Source organism: Pleurodeles waltl, chromosome 3_2 (assembly GCF_031143425.1).
Source record: "Pleurodeles waltl isolate 20211129_DDA chromosome 3_2, aPleWal1.hap1.20221129, whole genome shotgun sequence".
Lineage (NCBI taxonomy): Eukaryota > Metazoa > Chordata > Amphibia > Caudata > Salamandridae > Pleurodeles > Pleurodeles waltl.
In genome coordinates this window covers 92765386-92789987 of record NC_090441.1, presented here as the reverse complement: position 1 = coordinate 92789987, position 24602 = coordinate 92765386, and the positions used below count along the sequence as shown (strand labels likewise).

General features: G+C 42.9%; 1 protein-coding gene across 1 annotated transcript in view; it reads right to left on the bottom strand.

Annotated features, from left to right (window-relative positions):
- The window catches only part of GUSB (glucuronidase beta), a 159125-nt gene that overhangs the window by 77237 nt on the left and 57286 nt on the right, over positions 1-24602 (bottom strand). The window contains exons 4-5 of the mRNA XM_069226881.1: positions 13935-14077; positions 10404-10591 (exon numbers count right to left, since the gene is read on the bottom strand). Coding sequence (XP_069082982.1) covers positions 10404-10591; positions 13935-14077 — 331 coding nt within the window. The remainder of the gene's footprint in view (positions 1-10403; positions 10592-13934; positions 14078-24602) is intronic.

The following is a 24602-nucleotide window of genomic DNA, read 5'->3' as shown; positions in this document are numbered from 1 at the left end:
TAATTGCACTGTTTTCTAACTGTTTTTATTGCTATTGCTGCATACTAGTGTATATAATTGGTGTATTACTTACCTCCTAAGGGAGTATAGTCTCTATGGTATTTTTGACATTTGTGTCACTAAAATAAAGTACCTTTATTTTTGTATCACTGAGTATTTTCTTTCATGTGTGTGAGTACTGTGTGACTACAGTGGTATTGCCTGAGCTTTGCATGTCTCCTAGATAAGCCTTGGCTACGGCTACCCCTAGAGAGACTGGCTTCTAGACACTGCCTACATTTCACTAATAAGGGATAACTGGACCTGGTATAAGGTGTAAGTACCATAGGTACCCACTACAAACCAGGCCAGCCTCCTCCAAACCACTGTACTACATAGGTTACTTTTTAAATTTTTCTTGTAATTGGTGACATTGGGTCATCCAGATAACTTGTGTAATGCCCTAATACCAGTCTTTCTCGATTTCCCCTGTTGATGTTTTCCCACTACATTTGATCTTTTATATTTTGATTGAATACATACATGAAACATTCCATTTGCAAGGCACTTTAATATAATCGTTAATGGGAGTGGTGTTGCATTTTATTCAAGGGACCCCGGTTCCTTTAAGGTTAGTTTACTGCTCCATTCTAGGACACTCTACTTACTACAGTGGTTCCCAACCTTTTGATTTCTGTGGACCCCCATTTTAACATTAATGGAACCCAGGGACCCCCACTGAATCATCATGGGAATCCGGGGACCCCGCCTGAGTCATTACTGGAAGCTGGGGACCTACTTTGTCAATATTTTTTAATTTTCTAGGCTCGCGCGGACCTCCAGGGGTCCCCGGACCACAGGTTGGGAACCACTGCTCTGACACTACGCCACACCATTCGATGACACATCATTCTCCTTTATGCCATTAACTTTGAGCCATGCTGAATAGTAGTCTTACTAGTGTACAGCATGCCTAAAACACATTGGCGAAGGCAATAGAACTTGCATAGGCGAGACCTATTGGCTTTGCCAATGCTTATTTATAAGGTATGAACTTCAAGGTGACTTGCAATATCCTTATGTATGCAGGGGGTATTTTACCCAATATAATACATGGTCACACCACCAACTTTCCCACAAACCACTCAAAACCTTAGTACATAGCTTCTGTCATTCCAAGCTATTAAAGTAGAGCAGAAGAAAGAAAAGCAACATTCAATTTTTTGCTTTAAACAGCTGCATTAATTATGCTCTGTGACCTGATCTGCCTTTCACCTTGGCTGCTAGCTCTGGCAGAAGGAATTGTAATGTCAGAACTCGACTGTAATAACCCTATCAGTCATTTTCTGATGTCTTTTCTTTATAATCAGTGAATGTCTTTTCTTTATACGCAGCGACTTGGTGCCTCACAAACAGCCGATTCTAAAGAAATTAGTGACTGCAGTTTATACAGGGATTAAAGAATCCATGTTTATATAGCCAGTAACTCCAAGAGCTTCTTCAGTTGAAATGCTCCTAGTTATGACTGATGTGGAGCTGAGCTTCCCAAGTTCACACACAGGAGTAGAAGTGTTATTAGAACTATGGTTTCCGAGCACAGTTTACAACTGTTGTACCTAATCGCTTTTGATATCTCCAGTGCAGTTCTAATTGGCATGAGGCGAAGGGCATGATGGGTGTGGGGCACAAAGGGTATGTTCTTCCTTTTTACCCTCCTACCTTTATTTGCTTGGTGCATGAAGATGCAAGGTTAATCAACATGTTATTTTCACATTTGAGCTAATTACTTTGTGAATGTAAATAACAATAAAATATATTTTCAGACTGTGAAAACATGCCTTCCTTTCTCCCTATTTCACTTCCAATATATATGATTGTGTATATTTATCGGAGCCTGCAGTTCACAAACAACAAGCGATTTGTATAGGGTTGATTGAAAGTCCCCAAGGCTGTCCCTGTCCCCCCCCAGAACAGAAATGTACAGGGAGTGCAGAATTATTAGGCAAATGAGTATTTTGACCACATCATCCTCTTTATGCATGTTGTCTTACTCCAAGCTGTATAGGCTCGAAAGCCTACTACCAATTAAGCATATTATGTGATGTGCATCTCTGTAATGAGAAGGGGTGTGGTCTAATGACATCAACACCCTATATCAGGTGTGCATAATTATTAGGCAACTTCCTTTCCTTTGGCAAAATGGGTCAAAAGAAGGACTTGACAGGCTCAGAAAAGTCAAAAATAGTGAGATATCTTGCAGAGGGATGCAGCACTCTTAAAATTGCAAAGCTTCTGAAGCGTGATCATCGAACAATCAAGCGTTTCATTCAAAATAGTCAACAGGGTCGCAAGAAGCGTGTGGAAAAACCAAGGCGCAAAATAACTGCCCATGAACTGAGAAAAGTCAAGCGTGCAGCTGCCACGATGCCACTTGCCACCAGTTTGGCCATATTTCAGAGCTGCAACATCACTGGAGTGCCCAAAAGCACAAGGTGTGCAATACTCAGAGACATGGCCAAGGTAAGAAAGGCTGAAAGACGACCACCACTGAACAAGACACACAAGCTGAAACGTCAAGACTGGGCCAAGAAATATCTCAAGACTGATTTTTCTAAGGTTTTATGGACTGATGAAATGAGAGTGAGTCTTGATGGGCCAGATGGATGGGCCCGTGGCTGGATTGGTAAAGGGCAGAGAGCTCCAGTCCGACTCAGACGCCAGCAAGGTGGAGGTGGAGTACTGGTTTGGGCTGGTATCATCAAAGATGAGCTTGTGGGGCCTTTTCGGGTTGAGGATGGAGTCAAGCTCAACTCCCAGTCCTACTGCCAGTTCCTGGAAGACACCTTCTTCAAGCAGTGGTACAGGAAGAAGTCTGCATCCTTCAAGAAAAACATGATTTTCATGCAGGACAATGCTCCATCACACGCGTCCAAGTACTCCACAGCGTGGCTGGCAAGAAAGGGTATAAAAGAAGGAAATCTAATGACATGGCCTCCTTGTTCACCTGATCTGAACCCCATTGAGAACCTGTGGTCCATCATCAAATGTGAGATTTACAAGGAGGGAAAACAGTACACCTCTCTGAACAGTGTCTGGGAGGCTGTGGTTGCTGCTGCACGCAATGGTGATGGTGAACAGATCAAAACACTGACAGAATCCATGGATGGCAGGCTTTTGAGTGTCCTTGCAAAGAAAGGTGGCTATATTGGTCACTGATTTGTTTTTGTTTTGTTTTTGAATGTCAGAAATGTATATTTGTGAATGTTGAGATGTTATATTGGTTTCACTGGTAATGAAAAATAATTGAAATGGGTATATATATTTTTTTGTTAAGTTGCCTAATAATTATGCACAGTGATAGTCACCTGCACACACAGATATCCCCCTAACATAGCTAAAACTAAAAACAAACTAAAAACTACTTCCACAAATATTCAGTTTTGATATTAATGAGTTTTTTGGGTTCATTGAGAACATGGTTGTTGTTCAATAATAAAATTAATCCTCAAAAATACAACTTGCCTAATAATTCTGCACTCCCTGTATTGTCTCCTATGCCCCTGGGAAGCGGTGCACTGAATTTGGGGCCCAATTCTGGAGACAGTAGGAATGTGCTCCCAGCAGTGGGAAACAGATAGGCCCCTCCAAGTGGCAGGCTGGGATATGCAGCGGCAAAGACTGGGGCCACTGCTGCAGGACAAGAGGACTCCAGCGTCAGGGATGGCCAGGAGTGGGGCCGCAGAGCAACGGGGGCTCTTCAACCACTCCCTCTCTTTCCCCGCAAAATTCAATGTTGCGGGCGGGGGATCCACAGCCCGCCCTCGGGGAATGGTGCTGCTTGCCTGCAGCCGCATGAGCACCAATCTCTTGAGAACTGGCGGGCCCAATACATTTCCTTGGTGATGGGAGAAGGCTGACCATGCCCGGCTAGTGGGGCGGCAGAGGGTCCGAACGGAGAAGTTGGAGACCGACTGATGCTGTCCCTTGCTCGCCCCCGATGTATAGAGTTGGGGAGGTAGAGGGATTGCGAACTGCCTACTTCTAGAAGCACGCATCCCACCGCAAGGGCAATAGCAACAGCCGGCAAGAGTGAGACAAGAGGCCTGGGCATTCAGGAGAAAGTACCTGGACAGGAGTGAGGCTGAGCAGGAGAGGGGGCCAGGGGAGAACCACTGCTGCGAAGCTGGAAGGCGGGATAACAGGAACCTAGAGGGCAAGAGTGCCAGGCTAGCTCATACAACACTGGGCTGAACTCAAGAGTCGCAAAATCAAGGGCGGTCCGGGTGCTGAATTATTTCTGGCTGCTGGCCTACTTTGCACATGCAGCCCAAGGATTTTAGTAAGTGCATACTGAGGGGGGAAATGGTTGAACCGTGCACACTGAAAGGGCCCCCAGTGACACAAGACCCAACCCGAGGGACCAGTCAGCCTGAACAGACTGCTGGAGAGGACTCCCTGGCAGCACACACGGCAACCTTTCTGCCAGCCATCAAAGACACTAAGGGCCAGATGTAGCAAAGGTTTTTACCCATTCTGTGTCTATGGGAAAAAGTGTTCGTACATATGGCCCTAAGTCATCTCTGAAAACCCAGATTGCCATGGTGGGGGAGGAGGCGAGCCTGCTGCGGGATGATTACCGGAAACCAGCTGATCATTTTAAAGAATCAGAGGACCAAATAGGTGCTGCCTTGAGGCAGCTACCGATCTCACAAAGAAATATTCGACCCTTGGAAAAGATGTGAAGGGGGGGGGGGGGGGGGCTATGTTGTTGCTCAATATCCCCCCCCACCCACCCGGGATCCAGTCAGCCACACTTTTAAAAAAAATAGGGACAGTTTTTCTGGTAGCCGCACCGCCCCACCCCCCTGTCCGGACATTGTTGGAATTGGGCGAAGACTTTAATTCAGTAATGGACTCCCACATGGCTAAAACGAGCTCGAGAGTAGAGAGAGACGACCAAAGGAAATTAGAGAGCTTCATGCTGGCCATGGTATTGTGTGACATCTGGAGGGTCCTCTATGACGATTCTACTCTGGGACACATGACATGCACTCGAGACACGACTATTTTTTTCACTACAGGCCGCTCACTCCCTAGACTTGGTGAAACTAACTACCTGGCATGGAGAACTAGCGATCACTCCCCCCCCCCCCCCCCACTAAGTAACGCTGTCCACTGACCTGAGGAGGATGTGGAAAATGGACACATGGCATTTAACAAACAAGCAGGTGGTCAAGTTACTGTGTTTGGACTTTACATCGAGGAAGGTCGACTCTGCATTTTCCTCGATGTAAAGTCCAAACACAGTACAGAGCTCTGTTATTTTTTGGGAGGCATACAAGACCACGATTAGAGGAGTCAATCACTGGTGAAATTAGGGACAGGAAGAAGAGGTGTGGTAGACTGACAAAGTTGGAAGGGGAGCCGACTCCATCACAATGGGAATTTGCGGGGAACCCCATCTCCCATGGGAAGATAACAATGGACCTTAAAGGGTGAATATCAGACAGTTGCCACTCAAGAGATCAAAACAACCCACTTGGCAAAACAGAAACTGATCTTTGAAGGAGGTAATTAAGCTGGTAAACTGCTGGGATGGATAGGAAGCAGAGAAAAGGAAGGCATGTTCATTCGAGAACTAGTGGGAGACACAGAGACCTGGTTAAGAGGTAGTACAGAAATAGCAGAGGAATTTGCAAGCTACCTAGAGACTTTCAATGACACACAGCTACAGGTCCCAGAGCAGGAGGTGCTATGCTCCATGTGGCGATTGGACGCACACCAGAAAGGAGTCTTGGAGGAAGATATTACGGATGAGGAAGTGTCCTCAGTTCTGAGACAGCTGCAAACAGGCAAAACTCCAGGACTGAATGGCTTCCCAGCTGTGGTGTTCCGGACACTGGTCCAGTGGACGGTGGCCCCTGTCCATGCGTCTTTCGTACAGACATTTCACGCAATAGTGGTCCTCATTCCAAAAGCAGGAAAGCCCTGAGACAGGTGCGACTCATACCGACCATTATCGCTACTCAACCCAGATATTAAGATCCTGGCCAAGCTCATACCAAGCCGCCTGTGGACGGTGGTGACGGAGCTACTATACCCGGACCAGAATAGCATCATGCTTGGATGCTCGACCAGGCAAAATCTGAGGAGACTACATAACAACTTGGCGGCAGGGAGGGACTCATTCCTAGGGCGGGTGATTGCCTCGCTAGACGCAAGTAAGGCCTTTGACTCCGGGAAATGGGAGTATCTGTTTGAGGGGCAGGCTAAGATGGGATTCAGACCCAAGTACATTAGATGGATCACACTGCTATATGGTAGACTGGTGGCCATGGCCCGGGTGGTGAATGGCCACACCTTTTGAGAATTCAGAGTACAGAGTGAAACGCGCCAGGGGTGTCCACTCTCAGCTGATGCTGTTTGCATTGGCAATAGAAGTCCTGGCAGAGTGGGTACGAATAGATGTGAAGGTCTAGGGATGGCCAGGGGGCAACGGAAAAGACAAGCGAAAAATCACTGTACGCTGGTGATATCTTGCTATATCTGATGAATATAGGCCAGACCTTGGACAGACTGCAAGACAATTTACAGATCTTTGGAATTCATTCCGGGTTTGCCTGAAATTGGGGTAAATCGTTACAGTTCCCATTGGACGACTGGAACAAGGGGGAAATACTTGCTCTGCCATTATGAGCAGAGACAGATAAGTTTAAGTATTTGGGAATCTGCTCCAGTCTAATGTTACCCCCATTATTTGTGATGCCAACATATATATATATATATATATATATATATATATATATATATATATATATATATATAATTGTAATAATCAAAGTGACTATAATTACAAGTTGCACAGTATTAGGTTGCATGCCAGTACGCTAAATTGTAACCGTATTGTACAAAGTCAACAAATACAAGAAGGTAAAATTCTTATTCTTTTGTTAATTAAGTGAAATATACTGCTGTTTCTGCACCCCGTTTAATAAACAGATTAAAAAAAAAAGTATTTGGGAATCTGGATCACTAATGACCCACACTAACGAAGCAAATTTACCTCCCCAAGTTAAAAGACTGGAGCAAGATGTGAAACACCGGCAGTGGCTGCTGATGTCACTTCATGGAAAGGCAGCGAGGTTTAAAATGGTGGCGCTCCCTCAGTTCTTGCATGTCCTCAAGAACTGTCCTTATAAGATCCTGCCAAATATCCAGAAATACTATCAGGCGGCACAGGTGGGCATAGTAAATGATTGGGCCTAGGCAGACTGGGTGGACCCGGTGCTTCATCTGGACAGGATTGGAATGGGGAATAAGAGCTACCTGCATGCACTACAGGGGGGCAGGATGCCCAGGGTCAAAGATGGTGTCAGTGGTTTGAAAAGGTTTGACCAGCGAGCTGGGGTGGGACTGAAGACTGACCTCAATGGTGCTGTTGTGGGAGGGGCTCCATGCTATGCCCTGTGGTGGCACTACAGGTTTTCAGGATTGGGATAGCACAGGCATATCCAAGCTAGTGGGCCTGTGGGATGCACATAGAGTAGTTCCCTTCTCCTTCATGATGAAGGAATATTGAATGCCACAGACACAGTGGCTACACTACGGTCAATTGAGGAATGCCCTCAGGGAATGTGCGTCTCCGGAGGAGACACAAGAAGATTCTCCTCTACAGGGTAGATTACGTGATGAGTGGGTTGACAAGATGTTGATCTCGATGAAATATAGCACAATCATGAGAAATACACAACCTCGGCTGACAAGATTACGGGATACATGGGAACATGACCTAGGGGAACTAGATGAGGATGACTGGCAGGAGGCACTGGAATTTCCAGCAGAAGGGGCCATAAAGGGGAGTTTTCACCTGATCCAGCTCAAAGTCTTATACCGAGCCCATTACACCCATACCTTGATGCAGAAGATAGGCAGGGCGGAAGATGCAAATTGTTTCAGGAATTGAGGGATGGAAGGCAATCGTTTCCACGTGCTCTGGAGCTGCCCATGCATAAGGGAGTTTTGGGAGGCAGTCAAGGGCTCATTGGAGGGGGCGACGGGGCTACCCCTCGAGTTACAACGTTGAGTGGCGCTGCTGGGAGTCTGGGGACAGAAAGATCACTTCTGATAGCAAAGGTTATTGGCAAATTTTAGATGAATGGTGGCAATACGAGAGATTGCTCAGAAAGGAGGCACTGAGGTAATTCTTCGATACGGACTGAGAGATTGGAATGGAATATCATAAAACCATGTAGAAGGAAATCTACATGGGATGAGGGTGCCAGAAGAAAGTAGAGAAAATATGGAGAGGCTGGGACACCTATGTAGGGAAGAATGGGACAGGGTGCAAACATTTGTATTCAGGCATGGGAATACATGACCAGCCTGCAAAAGCTGCAATATGTGCAGGTGTGACCTTTGGATGGACCGGTGGGGGTTGGCGAGGGAGGTTGAGGACGAGGTGATTATTAACTCTACATTTGTTCTGTGACAGATTCAAGGCATTCCGGGAGCACAGTAATGATGCATTATGTTTGTTACTGTATTGTAAATGTTATTCTATACATAAAAACAATAAATATATATTCTAAAAGAAAAACTGATGGGGTTTTCTCACGTCTAGGTAAAAAGCAATGTACTGCAGATGGCAGTTGTCAGTACAATGTGAGTAAGAGAATGTTTATAATCCAACGTTAATGGATGAACAATGCGAGTCCATAAAATCCTCAGCGCTCTTTACCTACACAGTTCTGAAACACGCTTGGTATTTGTATTTCTATGATCAGCGTTTTGGCCCTGTGGGCAGGAATAAGTGGGACTCAAAGACAAATCCATCTGCCCACACCACAAATGGGCAGAGCGAAGATTCACTGGTTTCGGATAACCCCATCTGAGGCGAATAATCCTTTATGGCAGACTAAACATTTCTGAGATCACCAGTCCAACAATCAACTATAAAAGTCAATAGATCAGCTGCTGGAAATGAATACAAGTGTCAGTAACCAGAAAGCAAAACATTTTGTTGCAATAGCTGTTCTGGCTGGACTTCAACTCGTTGCTCTGTTAATCTATGATGCACTAGTCACTCAACAAGTTCAATGTGCAGATGTGATCGATTTATGAAGAAATGTTAACTCAATTCGCGTAAAATTTTGGTACCAAAAATGTTCGTGTTGAAAACATAGTGGCATGCAATGGTTCTCATGTCAAGGAAATTTGAAAGTTTTGATCCCTTCTAATATGAAGAAACTGTAAGTTAAATGCAATGGTTAGCACTGAGATTTCACTCACAAAGTAAAAGCCAACACAGTTCTGTGATAACTTAGATAGAAATATAAAGTTAAATTTTTTCTACTTACATTTGGTATTGGTTCAAGACCAATGAAAGGCCACAAGAAAAGGGAGATTTTACTTCTTGTTTCTAAAGTTATGGAATGTTCTTCTATTTTCCATTTGCACAATCTCAAATCTAACACCATTCAAATAATGGTTATATCATCTTTTCTCACAAAAGGCCTCTCTTTACTGGGAAGTTGGGGTGGAATAACACTGCCCAAATACACACAATGTTTTCTGACAGGTGTAATGGTGATGGCAAGAAAGGACATAGGCTGTGGGCAAGTCACTCCACTCCCACACTAAATCAATGGGTGCAATAATATGGCCTAGTGCATGGTGCCTTAGGCAAGAGGATGCCCAGGGAAATTCAAAACAATCTGGGGCCCATGGAAGGAACTGTTGTGAGATATGACAAGTGATGAAGTTAATTCCAGGAGAAAGGAACACTGTCTAACTTACATATGTATGCTATAGCAAGAGGAACAATCGATGATCAGACGTGAGCGCCATACCGGTGGTCCATTAAAAGAACAAAAGTACACTTGTGACATAAAGTCTGTTGTGATTAGTTGATAATATTTGCTTGGTTCTCTTAAGGGAATGATGCCTGTAGGTTCGTTTTCTTTTTGTTTGAAAAGCAATAAAACGTGCTAAAAGGAAAGGCTTATCTTTTGCGCAAAAATCTTTAGATTACACCTAAGAGGAAATCAGGTTTTCAAAGGCACCTAGTAAATGTCCAACCCACTAACTCAAGTTAAGGTGTCTGATCTCTCCCCTCCTTTGTTAGTGCTTTCAGTTTTCAAATGTTTTTGGAAACAAAAAACTCCCCACATAATGATGACTAGTAAAACTGAACAACACAGCACACACTGCAACCTGAAATCTCTCTCGAACCTTATTTAATATTATTGCCCAACTCAATGAACCTCTTTATCTTAAAAGTTTAATAAGCACACATTATGATTCAAATCCTTGACAAGGAAACTGTACACAAATCTCTGCAGTAGACATTCATAAAATTAAACATATAAGTGTATTTTCTGCCTTTTAGTATACACATTGTTTATGCAATAAATTCTATATATTACCTCCAATGAGTAAAGGTAACCGGGGTTTTCATGCATTAAATATGGCCACCAAAGTTTTGGGTCCGCAACCTTCAGCTGACCAGCAAGGGCTGATCCTGTTGCAGCGACTTTTCCTTCTCGGTCATACAGCTTCAAAAACAAAGAATAGTCTTTTGCACCAATCACGGATATTTGGTAGTTCACTATACCTAAAGGAAAAGGTGTACAAAGATATTAGCTGAAGTCAGAATAAATAAAGTATACTAAAAGAATGTTTGGAAATACACACGTGTGTGTGTCTGGAGGGAACAGACACTCAGTTTATGGGACAAGGCTCCATACCACTTTCGTCGTGTAGAGTGACGAGAAACAGCAATGTAATCACATGGGAGCTTCCATAACTACAGTGAGCATAGCAGAACCTTGTCTTGCATACAAAAGAAAAATGATGCACGCCAAAAATGGCCAAATGCCGAATATTGTCGTCTTCCAATCCTCAAAGTTATGCTTCTTTGGTTGACTTTACCACAAGGTCATCTCATAAGGCATTATACCAAGGATCTTTCCTTCCCCCAGAACCACAGACCTCATTGTTTGCTATTAATAGGTGTTAGCATATTTTGTAAGAAGTTTAATTTATAGGTATGGTCAATTTATCATGACAATATTACAATCAAATTGTGGGTTTCACAACTCTACTCAAATACACTTAATACATCCGTTATACTTAATAGCATTGACATTGGCCATATCACCACACATTGCCTTTGGTAGTCTAGCCTAAAAGAGGGTCAATGATCCCCGCATTTATGAGAATGTTCCTCTCTGTATGCACGCCACTTAGCCCATATCTAATCATGCTGTTGGGGGCATCCACATGCCTCATATATTGGTTTCTCCCAGATAATGCATCTATCAAAGTTGGTCTTCCATATGGAGTCACTGGGGAGATCAGGGTTCCTCCTGTTCTGGGCAATGCCTGGTACAAACATATCAGGATGTTTTCAGCATATGTAAAGACCTCATCTTCAACCAAGTTCAGAGTTAGATCTATGGGGCAGCTAATGACTAACTAATGTATTGCCCACAGCTTTCCAGAAGGGACAATGTTTCCTGCATGGCATGATAGTATGGAGACAGTACCTTATTTCTTTAGTGCATCTAAGACAGGATGGATTTGAGCTTCTCTGCATATGTCAAAGACAATGCTGGGTCAGAAATTCTGTGCAGGTATCTGATTAGTATTAAATGGTATTGGGGGAAATTGAAGATTGCTTGTAAACCATTATAGAGAAGGGCCATTCCTCCAGGACCAATGAGCCCAAGTGGTTCTTCCACTCTGCCCTCAGTTTTAGAAGCATGCCAGGTGTATTAATGATGAGAGATCTATACATCACCAATATTCGGCCTCGGGGAGGCATTTGAGATATAGCAAGTTTGTTCTCTAAAGACATGAACTCTGGGACCTCCAACATGAGTGTCACGTGCGGATGAACTGCATGGTGCAGTTGTATATAGTGAAAGAACTGGGAGTTACCAAGGCCAAATTCCATTTAGCGCCTCAAATGACTTAATAGTCTTTCAAGTGATTAGGTCACCTTGAGCTCAAATTCACAAGTAGTCTCATGTCTTAACTGCTCTAAGTGCGGTCACCAGTCAAAATTGTGTGCCCAATGATAACTGGGTTTACCATGCTGGGTATTTGTTTCAGAGATGCAGTCCATGGATCAATAACTACTCTGATCGTCGAGGGGTGTTACTAGGAAGAATACAAAAGAGTATATATAATGCACAGTGATTTATCATCCAGTATTCACAGTTAAGATCTATATACGGAGTCTAATGTGGACCCAAAAATCAAGTCACTGATTGGGAGTTGTGTCCCACTCATTACTAGGATATTGGGTCCACCTTGCCAAGCACACCATCGTATGAGGGTTTGCAACACTTAGTGAATCCCAACTGTGGTGGCCTCCTGCCACATAAATTCTCTTAGAAATCCAGTTTGCAATTAAGAGATCTTAGCATCTGTAATTAAGCCATTTTTTACTACTCTATTCATGATGACTGACCGAATTTATTGGAGATTTTACTTAAAGACCCAATTAAATCCCCATCAAATATAAAAGGGCTCTAATATATCACATAAAAATGTACTGTGACAACAATGATAAATAAACAAAAACTTGCCAATACCATTGAAAACCTCAGTCTTTCCCATTTGTAGTGTTGACATTAGCAGGTATTACTTTAATTTACTTTATTGTTACTTGCTTTGCCACCTTCAGAAGAATAAAGGGGCTAATAGACTCTGCTGGGATGTGAATTAGCAACCATCAAGTTTTCAAGTTCACCACTTTTCTGCAAAGCTCTGTTACTAGCCATGACATCACCAGCAATACAAAGGTAGGCTTCTTAAATTGTTAATTTTGTTCTAGAATTGCTTGCTTTGTTCGTGCACTCTTCGTAGTTTTATAGCAGCAGAATCAAGTGCAAGGTCACCGACTTGATCGAGAAATGAATTTATCAGTAGTTTAATGAAGCGTAGACATTTCATGAAATATATATGAACATTTCATTTAAATTGTTTCCAGTTTTTTATTTGACTGCAAAAGTGAAATAATTATGTACCATATGTAACACGGCCTAATTAATATTTAATTCACCCAAAAGCTATTGTTTCTAATAAAAAAATTGTGTTGAGGGGGCAAAGCTATAATGGACTTTTCTTTCATTTTTGAATTTTACGTCCTCAGAGAGACATAGGTTCTCTACATGGAAAGTTGCCCTTCTCACTATAGAAGCACAGTCCAAGGCGGGTGAAATAAAGCAAAAGCAGAACATTTGGACACCCACAAACTAACTTTCTTTGTAAAGCACTGTTGTTTATTTAAAATGTTTAAACCTAACTTTGAAGGTATGTGTATATATCTATATCTAAATATACAGACATATACACACATCACATACGAAGCCAGATTTAAATTTTAAGCTAATGTGTGTGTGTGTGTGTGTGTGTATATGCGTGTATTGTATGTGCATCTGTATATAAACAAATATATATACATATGTATTCACACACACACACACACACCTACATTTGCACATAAAATACTTACTTATAGGGTGTTTCACCAAGCCCTCTTCATCAATTGGCCTACGACTGTGTCATTCGCATTTTCCTTCCACCCACTACAGCATACAACACAAGGCAGCAGGTCAGCCCACACCGCCTATTGGCTAACATCACTGTGAGTAATGCAGTGCTGCCCTTTCCAAGGAACGCATCTCTTTCAGTGTAAAACCGACAGTGGCAATGTGTGCTCTTTCATTTCAAACAAATAATTTTGCTTTCCCGTTTTTCCTCCAAAAACAAAGTTTTACTAAAAAGCATGACAAAACAAAAAAAATGCATGGGCAAGTCAAAAGGATAGCAGTCAACAAAAGACCCATTGACTTTGCCAATGCTCGTTTTTCAGTGTTGCCACAACAATATTTGTATGGAAGAAATATTAAAAAGAAAAAGAAAAAAATGAAAATGCAAGAACTTACCAACATCATCAATGAAATCTCCTACAACGCTGATATCATCTATGTACACAGACGGGGTTGTGTAGAGAATAACAGGCCGATGAATGCCAGCATAGTTGAAAAAGTCGAAATTGATATTTTGAATAAAATAGCCTTTTGGGTACCTGAATATGTGTTTAAAAAAGAAAAAAATGTCACCACAGTACACTGAACAATTAGTCAAAAATGATTTGGGGGTAAACTGTGACCAATCTATTTTTCAAAGCAAGGAGTTATTTAATGTCTGTATGGATGAGTGTGTGCATGAATAGTTGATGAGTGAGTGTATGTATGAATCAGTGTGCTATCCATCTATCAGCACTTAGGCATTTATCTTGAAACCTGCTCGTTCACATGTATGCACCCCCCACCTACACACTCATACATCCATGTGTACCTCTACTGTATCCATCTAAGCATCTATTGTTCCACCCACACTGATGTATTCACCGAAACATCCATGCAGTTACTCACACTCACGTATTCACTGATCATCTAACACACACTCAAGCATGACCAACACAGCTGTGCGTGCATGAATGCATAGGTACCCACATCTCTGCTATCTGCGTCCCTCTATGTGTTGCCTTTGCAGGAGTCTTAAAACTTGGATCACTGACAGAAACCCTCCTATTATACTATGAGACAAGGCGGATGCTGGAAGGTGGAGGTGACTTAAGACACATTCACTCTGCTGGACATGGTGTCTTCTGTGGGGATGCTCTTCAGGTGGCCGCAAGGGACAGCACCTTTGGAAGCAGGTTTTGAATTGGTCACAAACATGCTCTGAATATACTACTAACTGCTACAATGTGTAGGAATTGCCTTGTTATATCTTTAAGTTGCTGGGTGTTTACATAACATATGTTTTATGTTATATGAATAGGTTACATATGGTGCATATAATTAGCATAAACTGTAACTTACTTTATAATACTGAATATACTGCAGTAGTAGGTATATAAAAGGGGTCTCTTTGGGGTGTTCTCAAATTTTTATTATGGGTAATGTAATGTGCTTATTTGTCGCACTGTTTGAAGGAAAGGGGTCTCAACAAGCACAGGGCTTCCTTTTTCACTGTGGGAAGTATCTTTGTGACCTTTTAAGTGCCTCTGGAAAGATTGTGTGAGCTACATTCCATAGGTGCAGATTTTAAAACTGTTTCTTTCATCCACGAATTGCAAGCAAAAATTCTCAACCTACTATTTTCCTAAAAATCTTGCATGAAAAATTGACCTTCAGTGAAACTTTTATTTACTTCTATCACTTATTTTTTCAAATGCTCCTCTGATTCTCTTCTACTTTAGATCTGCCTCTTCTATTTATACATTGCTCTAATTGAATTACTCTAAATCTGAAGCCTGTAACAAGCTCTTTTGGAAACCATAATTATATATATTAATTCCAGCAAGCAATTTCTTCTCACATAGCACCCTCTAGTGATAACATCTATGTCAACGATGTACCACAAAGAAACTGAAGTGAATGCATGGAATGGACATGCAAACCTAACCCTCAGTAACTGATTGACTAACCACAAACTCTAGGCTCCTGGGTCACAGGCTACTCATCGTAAGACACCAACACCTCGCCGGGGGTAGTATGTGCTATATAAATGCAATGTCAATTTAAATACTCAGACACAGGCTCCAACACACAGTGAGCACCTATCCAACAGAGGTCTCCACAAGCACATAGAACATTACACATACGAAGCACATAGAACATTACACATACGACACTCTTTTCACTTCACAAGGACCAAAAAATAAACAGACACGAATCTCAAGATGTTCACCTATATCCGATCAGGTGTCTTTAAAAGAACCCAGATTTAAACATGCACACCCCACCCCCCACCCATGAGTGCATTCACTGCGGTAGGCAGTATTAGAAAAAGCATGTATGGTGTAGGTGGGATTCACAACCTTTATCCGCTACTATGCAAACCAGGTATCTCTACACATAGAAGCCCCCAGGCAGCAATGCAGGAAGGAACTACTTCCATAGTGGCCAATGGCTCCCTGTCACTAAAATCCTGCCAATCAAGGTACATCAAAAAGAGGCAGGAGAAACAGCCAAACACTACAAGTGGGTGATTTCCTTGCCAGTGGCCCTCCAACACGTATACATCCATGTATTAGAATATGGGGTACAGTGGTGTATTTTAAAGCACATTTTCCACAAGAAATTAATGCAAACTGGTACGATTTGCTGATATTTAGAGAGTGCCCTCTCATTCATGCTGGGACATAAAGAAAGCAATAACAGGAAAGCAAACTAAAATTCATAAGAATCAGATCTTGGTCACTTTATCGACATTTACTGCTTGGTTTTTAAAAATACAAGTGACTCATCTGACATCTGCAACAACAAGTATGATGGAGGGAATGTTTTGTGCAAACATTGGATGCACTCACCATACCGAGACTCACTCGGTTTCAGTGCTTAATTTGTGCTTGTTGTTTCCGGTGCTGAGCAGCGGCACTTATTTTTGAGGGCCGGGGCTTATTCTTCAGCCTCGGGCATTTGCTGCCGAGCAAAAGAGACATATGGGAAACACGGAGGAAGGGAAAAATGAAAAAGCGTCACAAAGGGAGAGAGCAGAAAGCTGCCAGAGTGAGTTGAAGGGGCAGGGAGTGGCTGTAAATGGATTGAAGAGGCCAGAGATGGCTTCAGGATTACGCCGCCTCAGTATTCTGTGCTGGCACATTTAAATACAGCAGCTGTGTGTTTAAGAGGAGGGCTTTGGGCACCGGCACCTTTTTATTTACAAATTAAGCACTGCTCGGTTCTATCCGCTAGAGTCACTCGGAGCTGAAGTACTAAGTTCCGGAGTACACCAAAACCTTTCCATCATTAAGCTCTTAATAATACACATATCCACTCAAATGGCACTTTTGATAGTTTCCAAATACTTATTTTTGATAATGTGTCATCTCAATCATACATCTGCTCTCGATTATAGACAAAATGTGACTACCTGGTGAACTGACCTAATACTTCCCAATTCACCACAGTACAGAAGATGCAGATGAAACAAATTAAAATGCCCATTAGAAACATTGTGCTGCCACTCCTGACCCGGGATGTTGAATATCAGAATGTTTGTGTAACAAAAGTAAGTGTTGTTGGACTGAAATACTGGAATTAAAGAACTTAAAGTGGTTCCTTGTGGAATAATCGAATTAGGATACATGTTGAATAATTCAATTCAACGGTCAATAAATACACCAAGATAAACATTTCTATGGATTACCAATCATAATTCAAACAAAATAATAAGTGGGAAGAGCCGTAGAGCAAACGTAAGTATATGACATTACATGTTTCATGTCCGTGCTCAAGTGATCACACAGTGCAAAAGAATTTAAGGATACAAAGGTGTGTACAATACAAAGAAGGGTCAGTAGACAATATAATGAATTGTGTTATTACTGTTTGTACAGAGTAGATCATAAAGGTCGAAACAAAAGGTCTCTGAAGTTCATTCAAATAGAGTCCAATTGCCCAAAGCATTGAGGGTGTTCTGACCCATAGTCACTTAGGGCGTCTCCATCAGGACCAGAATTTTTAGAGCATAAGCAATAATTGATGCCAATAGTCACAAGAAGCTAGAAGGAAACCAAAGGATGCAGTTGGATTACAGCATCAGGGGATCGTCACGATCGCAACCCTGTACTTTCCCTTTGAGCATTTCTTCTTTTGGCTTCTTTCACTTCTCAATCAGTAACTGGGAGATTCAATTGTTCTCGACTATCTGGAGCACAGGTACTCACAAACTTTTTCTCAGGGGCCGAAAGGTTTTGTCTGTGATGTGACCGAGGGCGGCGTTGATGCCAGAAGGGTGGCAATCGGTGGTGGGTGTTTTCCGGGGACTGTGCCTGTAAGTGGGTGTAGGGGAAGCAAAGCCTATACACCTATTGCACAATGTGAAACCAGAAAACCTGGGACTAATCCTGGCTTTCCCACTTTACCAAACTGTGTGATCCTAGGTAAATGTACAATTTCACTTTACCTCCTTTTAATTCATTATTATCATATATAAAAGGACGTGGAAGTAACTGATTCCGGATGTGCTTTATACAAATCCTTTTCCTGTGTTTCATTTAATAAACTTTAATGTTTTAATGTATAATACGAAAACAGCCCAAAAAGTGCACCTAACAGACTTGCATCTTAGTTTACCATTGACATGGTCAGGATGGAGGAAGAATGAACGTTTATAAATTCATGTTTTAAAACTATGGCTTTTGAAAAAGTATTTCTCAATGCATTGATATAATGTGATGTGTTACGGTGAAACGGATCTGCATGTTAATGAAATACACTTTTTGAACTTTGAAGAGACCTTATCAGACATTTACACTTTCGCTCCAAGATGTCTTTACAAATAAAGGTGTTTGTAAAGACAGGTGGCGCAGGATAACCTAGTTACCTCCTTTCTTTCACTTCGATTAATCTTTGAATAAAGACTTGCCTGCTTTTTAGGGTCGAGCCTGCGTTGCATGCGCTTGCGCATGCGTTTCACAGCAAGACGCTTTAGTGAAAAGGGCTCGGAGCCCTGTCGACGTCACGTCAGTGTTTTTCATTGGTTCGTGGGCCTGCCTAATAAAATCTGCTTGTTTTAATTAGTCGAAGGCATGGATACGTCATGCCTTTTCCGGTGGCGCATCGACCAAGTACAGAAAACATGCGAGGCTCGCTGTTTTCTGTCCGGCTCGTGGACTACTTTTTCTCAAATTTACTAGCGCGATTTGGCTTGGCAAAAGTCGAGCGCTTTACATAGTTAATTGCACTTTTTCGGGTTACGTACATAAATGCACTTTTGCCGATAGGTGAAAAGTCGGGTTAGGAGTTTACAACGCTATCAGCTCTAACATGAGCAAACGCGAGACCTGGTGCATTGCAAAGGCTTGTTTAACTTCTTTCTGAATGTTAGTGCTGAGCGGATGAAACCGCAGCAGGGCTGCTGTTGACAAAATGGCCGCACGTCCAGGTCAGGAGGGCCGCGTGCTGTGAGTATCACTGATCGGGAGGAAGGTGTGACTGTCTCTCCGACCAGGTAGGTCTTGATCCTTTCTGCTGATTCTGCATCCCTGTCGCTGCATATGTCGGTAAAGTACACTATGAAGGCCACATTGATTGTGTTCTGTGTATGTACAATAGTGCCCCTGCCTACTCCTGGATAGAGGCAGGACACTCAGTTCTGGTTGAAACAACCAATGGGTTTGCACCACATTATCAGTGTAATTAGGACACCGTACTCTCTAGAAGCACAGCATACTTGCAGCCTCTCTTTATGTTCGGGTTATAGGTCACCTCTTATTTTAGGGCATCAACTTGGTGGACTCTTTCCCATTAACATTTTATAGGTCACATTAACAAATAATTAAAAAGGACTCTTTTGGAAGACACTCAAAATGTGCCTATATTAAGTTATGTGTATGTATATTCATGTAGTGTCATAAATATGCTGTACAAATAAGCAGAAGCAGGGGATACTGTTACCAATCGAATACATGCAAATTAAGTTCCATCCTCGAAATAATGGTCAGTCCAATAGTGAACAATCTGACCACTGCTGAGTCCTGACAGAGGCACATATAGATGTTTCTTATACAGGTACCCCTTAGTATGTAGTAAAACACAGCAGGACCTAAAATGCCACATAGCGGTTGTCACCTGTGGTGCCCATCCCCCACCAGACCACCCAGAGGACCCGTCCCTTCTGAATGCCACCCTTCAAGGGTGGACGTAACCTGAACTGTTTTAAACTACCCCCAACTCCCATTACCGAGACAGACCACCAACTAAGTGAGCACACTAACTATGTACCTTCCCACTTGCTAGGAGGCAGAAGAATCTAGCAGTGTGGGGGTTTTACCAAAAACTGTCGCCCCCCACCCTCTTCTCCCAGCATGTACATGTTACTGGAAGTTGTCCAGGTTGGGGAAATATCTATTAAAGAACAGAGGCCTCACAATGTGTCTGCAGTTCTGAGGGTCATTTCTGGTAACTCAAGTGCACCATGCATGAGATGATTAGAGCTATGCTATGTTGATTTGTGCAGCGCACTGACAGAGTGCAGATATCTGAACCTTAATCTCTTATTGAAATAATAAAACAAATTCCCCCACTGGTCATATGGCCCTTTGAAGGTCGATTTGAAGCGCTGTGAGGGAGCTACCAGTAAAACATTTCTATCTCTGTGAAACCAATGAAGCTCCGCAACTAAAACCGAGAATAAGTATTTTAACCACGAAGGTTAATTTGAAAACCCGAATCCAACCACTACACATGCAAAGCAGGAACCAATTTACAAGATATAACAAAACGGTCTGGAGACCAAAAGGGTCCAGTAAGTTGTGTTGTAACAGAATTAGATACAAAATAGTAACAGACACTTTTATGCAGAGGAAACAGATTGATGCGATCAGGTGTTCCATAAAGAAACCTTCCTTTTCTAGTCTAAATCTAAGCTAGGACGAAGAAGCAAAAAAAGGAAGTCTAGAGGGGAAGCATAGAAGGCGTCAGCATGGTTCGATCTTCAGTAGGAGTTTGGAGGAAAAAATTAGTATTCATCATGAAACCTTACACTCAGGGAAAGACCCAGCAGAGAGATCTACTCCTGCTCAGAGTCAAGATGAAGTCGGCCTAACTCTGAATCACCAATTTAAATAAAGTACAACCAACAGTTTCCAGAACATCCATATTTCTTTCCCACCACTGGGAGCCAATCCCTAACTGCATTTGAGGGGAGTAGACATAATCCCTATGTTCCCATCTCCAAACAATGAGGTACACATCTGTTGACCTTTATTGTTGCATCCTCTTGGTACACCAGGAACAGGAAGCTTTCTCTCACTACCATGGCTCAATGCTTGTTGCCAACTTTTCTATCTCAAGCCTCATTATCAGCAGTTTAATAAATAGCAGTAAGCCTTACTCTAGCTAACAAAAAGCACAATATTGCACCTGCAGCGGACAGCATACTTGGCAGAATTAAAGCAAAGGATTTTAGCTAGGGCCTAATTTCAGGCTAAAATAATTTGAGAATCAGGCTACAATATTATGAATCAGTGAAAAGCAATCAATCGCTATCAAATGTAAATACATACTGAATATGGCATCATATGTTTATTAACCTAATATGCCTATGTGTCAACTCTTAGTGAACAAAATGATTACATTCTATTTAGTCATTTAAATGTACTACATGTTAATGAGGCTAACCCAGACTTTGAATTTAAATGTCATGTAGAGTATGTGTGTAAATGCTTCAGCACTAAATCAACAAAGATTGTATCCTGGCTCTTTGGCAGGTGTGTGGTCCCAATGAGCTTTAATTTTTTTTTTTAATCAAGAGCTAGGTTTGCAGCTTCTTGCAGAACTCAAGAAGTGAGGAGAGGGCTCTGATGTGTTGAGGGAGGTTGTGTCATGTCTTTGGTGCGATGTAGAAGAATGAGCAACCTCCAGTTTTGTTTTTGCAGGTGCAAGGAGAGTGTGCAAGTGTGATTGAGGCAGATCGTAGGTGTCTGGTGGGTTGGTGGAAGTATGCGGGTGTTCTGGTGTTCTAGTCCTGTGTTGCATTGGGCTTTTTATATATGAGTGAGAAGTTTGAATTGGCTGCGTTTGTGAATGGTGAGCCAGTGAAGCTTCCTGAGGTGTAGTATGATGTGGGTGCGGTGTGGAAAGTGGAGTATGAATGTTGCGGCGGTGTTCTGGATGGTCTGTGTAGGAGCTGTTTGGAGATTCCAGCATAGAGAGTGTTGCCATTGTCCAGCCTGCTGGTGGCAAGTGCTTACGTGTCATCCATCTGGTGTACTGAGGCAACCATTTAAAGATCTTTCGCAGCATGTGTAGGATGTGGAAGCAGGAGTGCACACTATGTTAACTTGAGCCATCATGTTGAGCTTGTTGTCTAGGATGATCCCTAGATTTCTTGCATGATCTCTGGGTATATGTGTTGATCTTAGCTCCGATGGCCCCCAGTGGAGCCCCATGAGAAGGTCTTGTTTCTGATGGAGTGAAGCTTCAGGCAGTTGGTTCACATCCAGTCTGCTATTATGGTCATAGAGTTGGTGAAGTTAGTTCTTGTGGAGTTTGTCTTGTCCATCAGGGAGAGGACGAGTTGGCGTAGCAGATGACAGTGATGTCTTGTGATCAGATTATGTTGGCAAGCGGTGTCATGTATATGTTTAAAAAGGTGGCGTGGAGGTATGACTTTGCATATCAGTTTCTTAGGCTCTAATTAGAAGGGTGGTAGCCTGACCCTTTAGGTTGTTTCTGTGAGGAAGGAACAGATCCGTTTGAGAAAGGATCCTTGCACACCAATCTCATGGAGTCTTCTGAGGAGGGTGTTGTGGGAGACCGTGCCAAAGCCCATGGAGAGGTCAAGCAGGATGAGGGCCTCCGTTTCTCCTTGGTCCAGGATGTTTAGAATGTCATTGGTTTCAATGTTGTGGTTCTTTCTGAATCCTGAGTGTTGTCTAGAAGATAGTGAAGTTTGACATGGTGTGTGAGTTTCTTGTTGATGACCTTCTCAATCACTTTGGCTGGACAGGGAAGCAGGCAGATGGATCGGCATTTGCTCAGCTGATTCGGGTTGGCTGAGGGCTTCTTGAGGACATCGAGCTCTGAAAGTTCCCATTCACCCGGGAAAATGGCAAACATAATTGAGGTGTTGCAGATGTGGGTCAGGGTGGTGCTGACTGGTGATGTTCACAGGTTGTAGATGTGGTGGGGGCATAGGTCCGTTGAGGCCCCTGAGTGGATGGTCAGCATGACTGCTGCTGTGTCCCTGTCGTTTCTGGTGATGGGTGTCCATTTAGTCAGGTGGCCATATTGGTTAGTGACGGGTAGATTAATGAGGAGTTCTTTGGGGTTGGGCTGGTGTGCGTTCCATCTGGAGCTCCAATATTCAAGGGTCTCCATGTGAGGAGGCTGGTGTCCAACCAGTGGCCATCACGATTACCGTCTCCATCATCACTGCTCTCTCAGCACTCACATGGCTCCTAAATAGTTGTTTTGTGGTCCGGTGTCTGGATTTCCTTCTCCTTTGTCATTTTGGAGGTTGGGTGCTGCTCAAGCAGTTGTTGCCGGCTTGTATTGACCCAGCATGTCCCATGCTATAGTGAGTTCCATGAAGTAAGAAGTCATGCTTTCCACTATCACCCACGATTTAGCTGGAAAAAGAAGCACATATTGCATGACAGTTGGCAGAGGCACTGCTTCACCTCTATGAAGGATGGCTCCTTCTGCTGAACTGCTGCTGTATAGTCCAGGACAATGGAGGACTTGCTGTTTTCCACTGTTTTGTTATCCCATGGTACGAGCTGTCTGCAGCAGCAAATCTCTTTCCCGGTAGTGGAGTAGCTTCACTACCATGGTCTAGGCAAACCAGGTGGTTGGCCAGACCACCAAGACATCGCTGACTGGTTTGCCAAAATTTTGGGTCACAAAACAATTAAATTGCGGCCAAAAAAAGCTATATTTGTGAAATTTTTGCAACTGTCACAAAAATACTGTGACACAACCAGCAAACCAGCACCCCACAGTAAGCCTGAGCTGAAAAGAGATGTCTGATGCCAGAGAGAGTGCATATTTCAATTAAAAAATGGCACTCTCTCTAGCACCACCCTGATAGGTCTCTTCCCAGCATGAAATACATTTTCCTGGAGAAAGCTGATAATGTGGCTGTAAATGTATCATCCTCCCATTATTTTAAATTTAGAGGAGGGTGGACCGGGCTCCTTAACAGCTCCCAGCAGCAGCATGTATTTCACGCTGCTCTCGGAGCCAGAGGTTGGTGGAGGGGAGGAGAGGTCAGGGGGCTAGACTAGGTTATGCGATGGTAGGGAATTGTAAACAGCACCAGGAGAGGCTGGCTGCAAAAAGGTGACGGGTAGGGGAGACCCACATTTACAATACAGAGGTGTTGGACGGGGCATAGTGCAGATGAGTGGGGGGTTAATTTTGAGCTACTTGGAGGCTGGGTCTGAATCTAGGAAGCTTGTATTGTTGTCACACGCACAGCAGGAGAATAAAAACACCTCTCTCCTGCCCACCAAACTTTTACTGATCTAGCGCAGCAGCACAGGGTCACTAAAAGAAGGGTTTAGTTACGTTTTGTTAAAGATTTTGCAGGGTCTTTGTAAAAAACAAAAACAAAAAAAAAATTGCGTTATTATTGCAAAAGTCCCAATTTAGCAATTTTTGTTTTACAAATCGCAAAATTGCAAAATCCTGCAAAGTTTGGTTGGCAGCGTGATGGGACCCTGTGAGCCCCCTACAGACAGTAGAATTTGGACAGCCCCTTTGTTGCTATTTTTGTTACCAACCAGGCCTCTCTGTAGTGCATTGTTGTTACCTTCAACTCCCTCATACAGGCCAGCCATTCGGAAGTTTCATCTGCAGCGCTCTTCAGAGTCCTCTGCTCTGTACTTCGGGAAGCGCACTTTTTTAGTAAATTCCAGATTTTTTTTGTATATCATCCATGCATGGATGTTGTTCACACAAGCTAACCCTGTTCAACGATTTCCTCTGATCGCCTCTCAGGAGATTTAGGCCAGTCTGCACTGTATCTAACTTGGCTTACAGAGACTCACTGGCGTTAGTGATGGCGATGAGAAGCCCGTCTCTTTATTC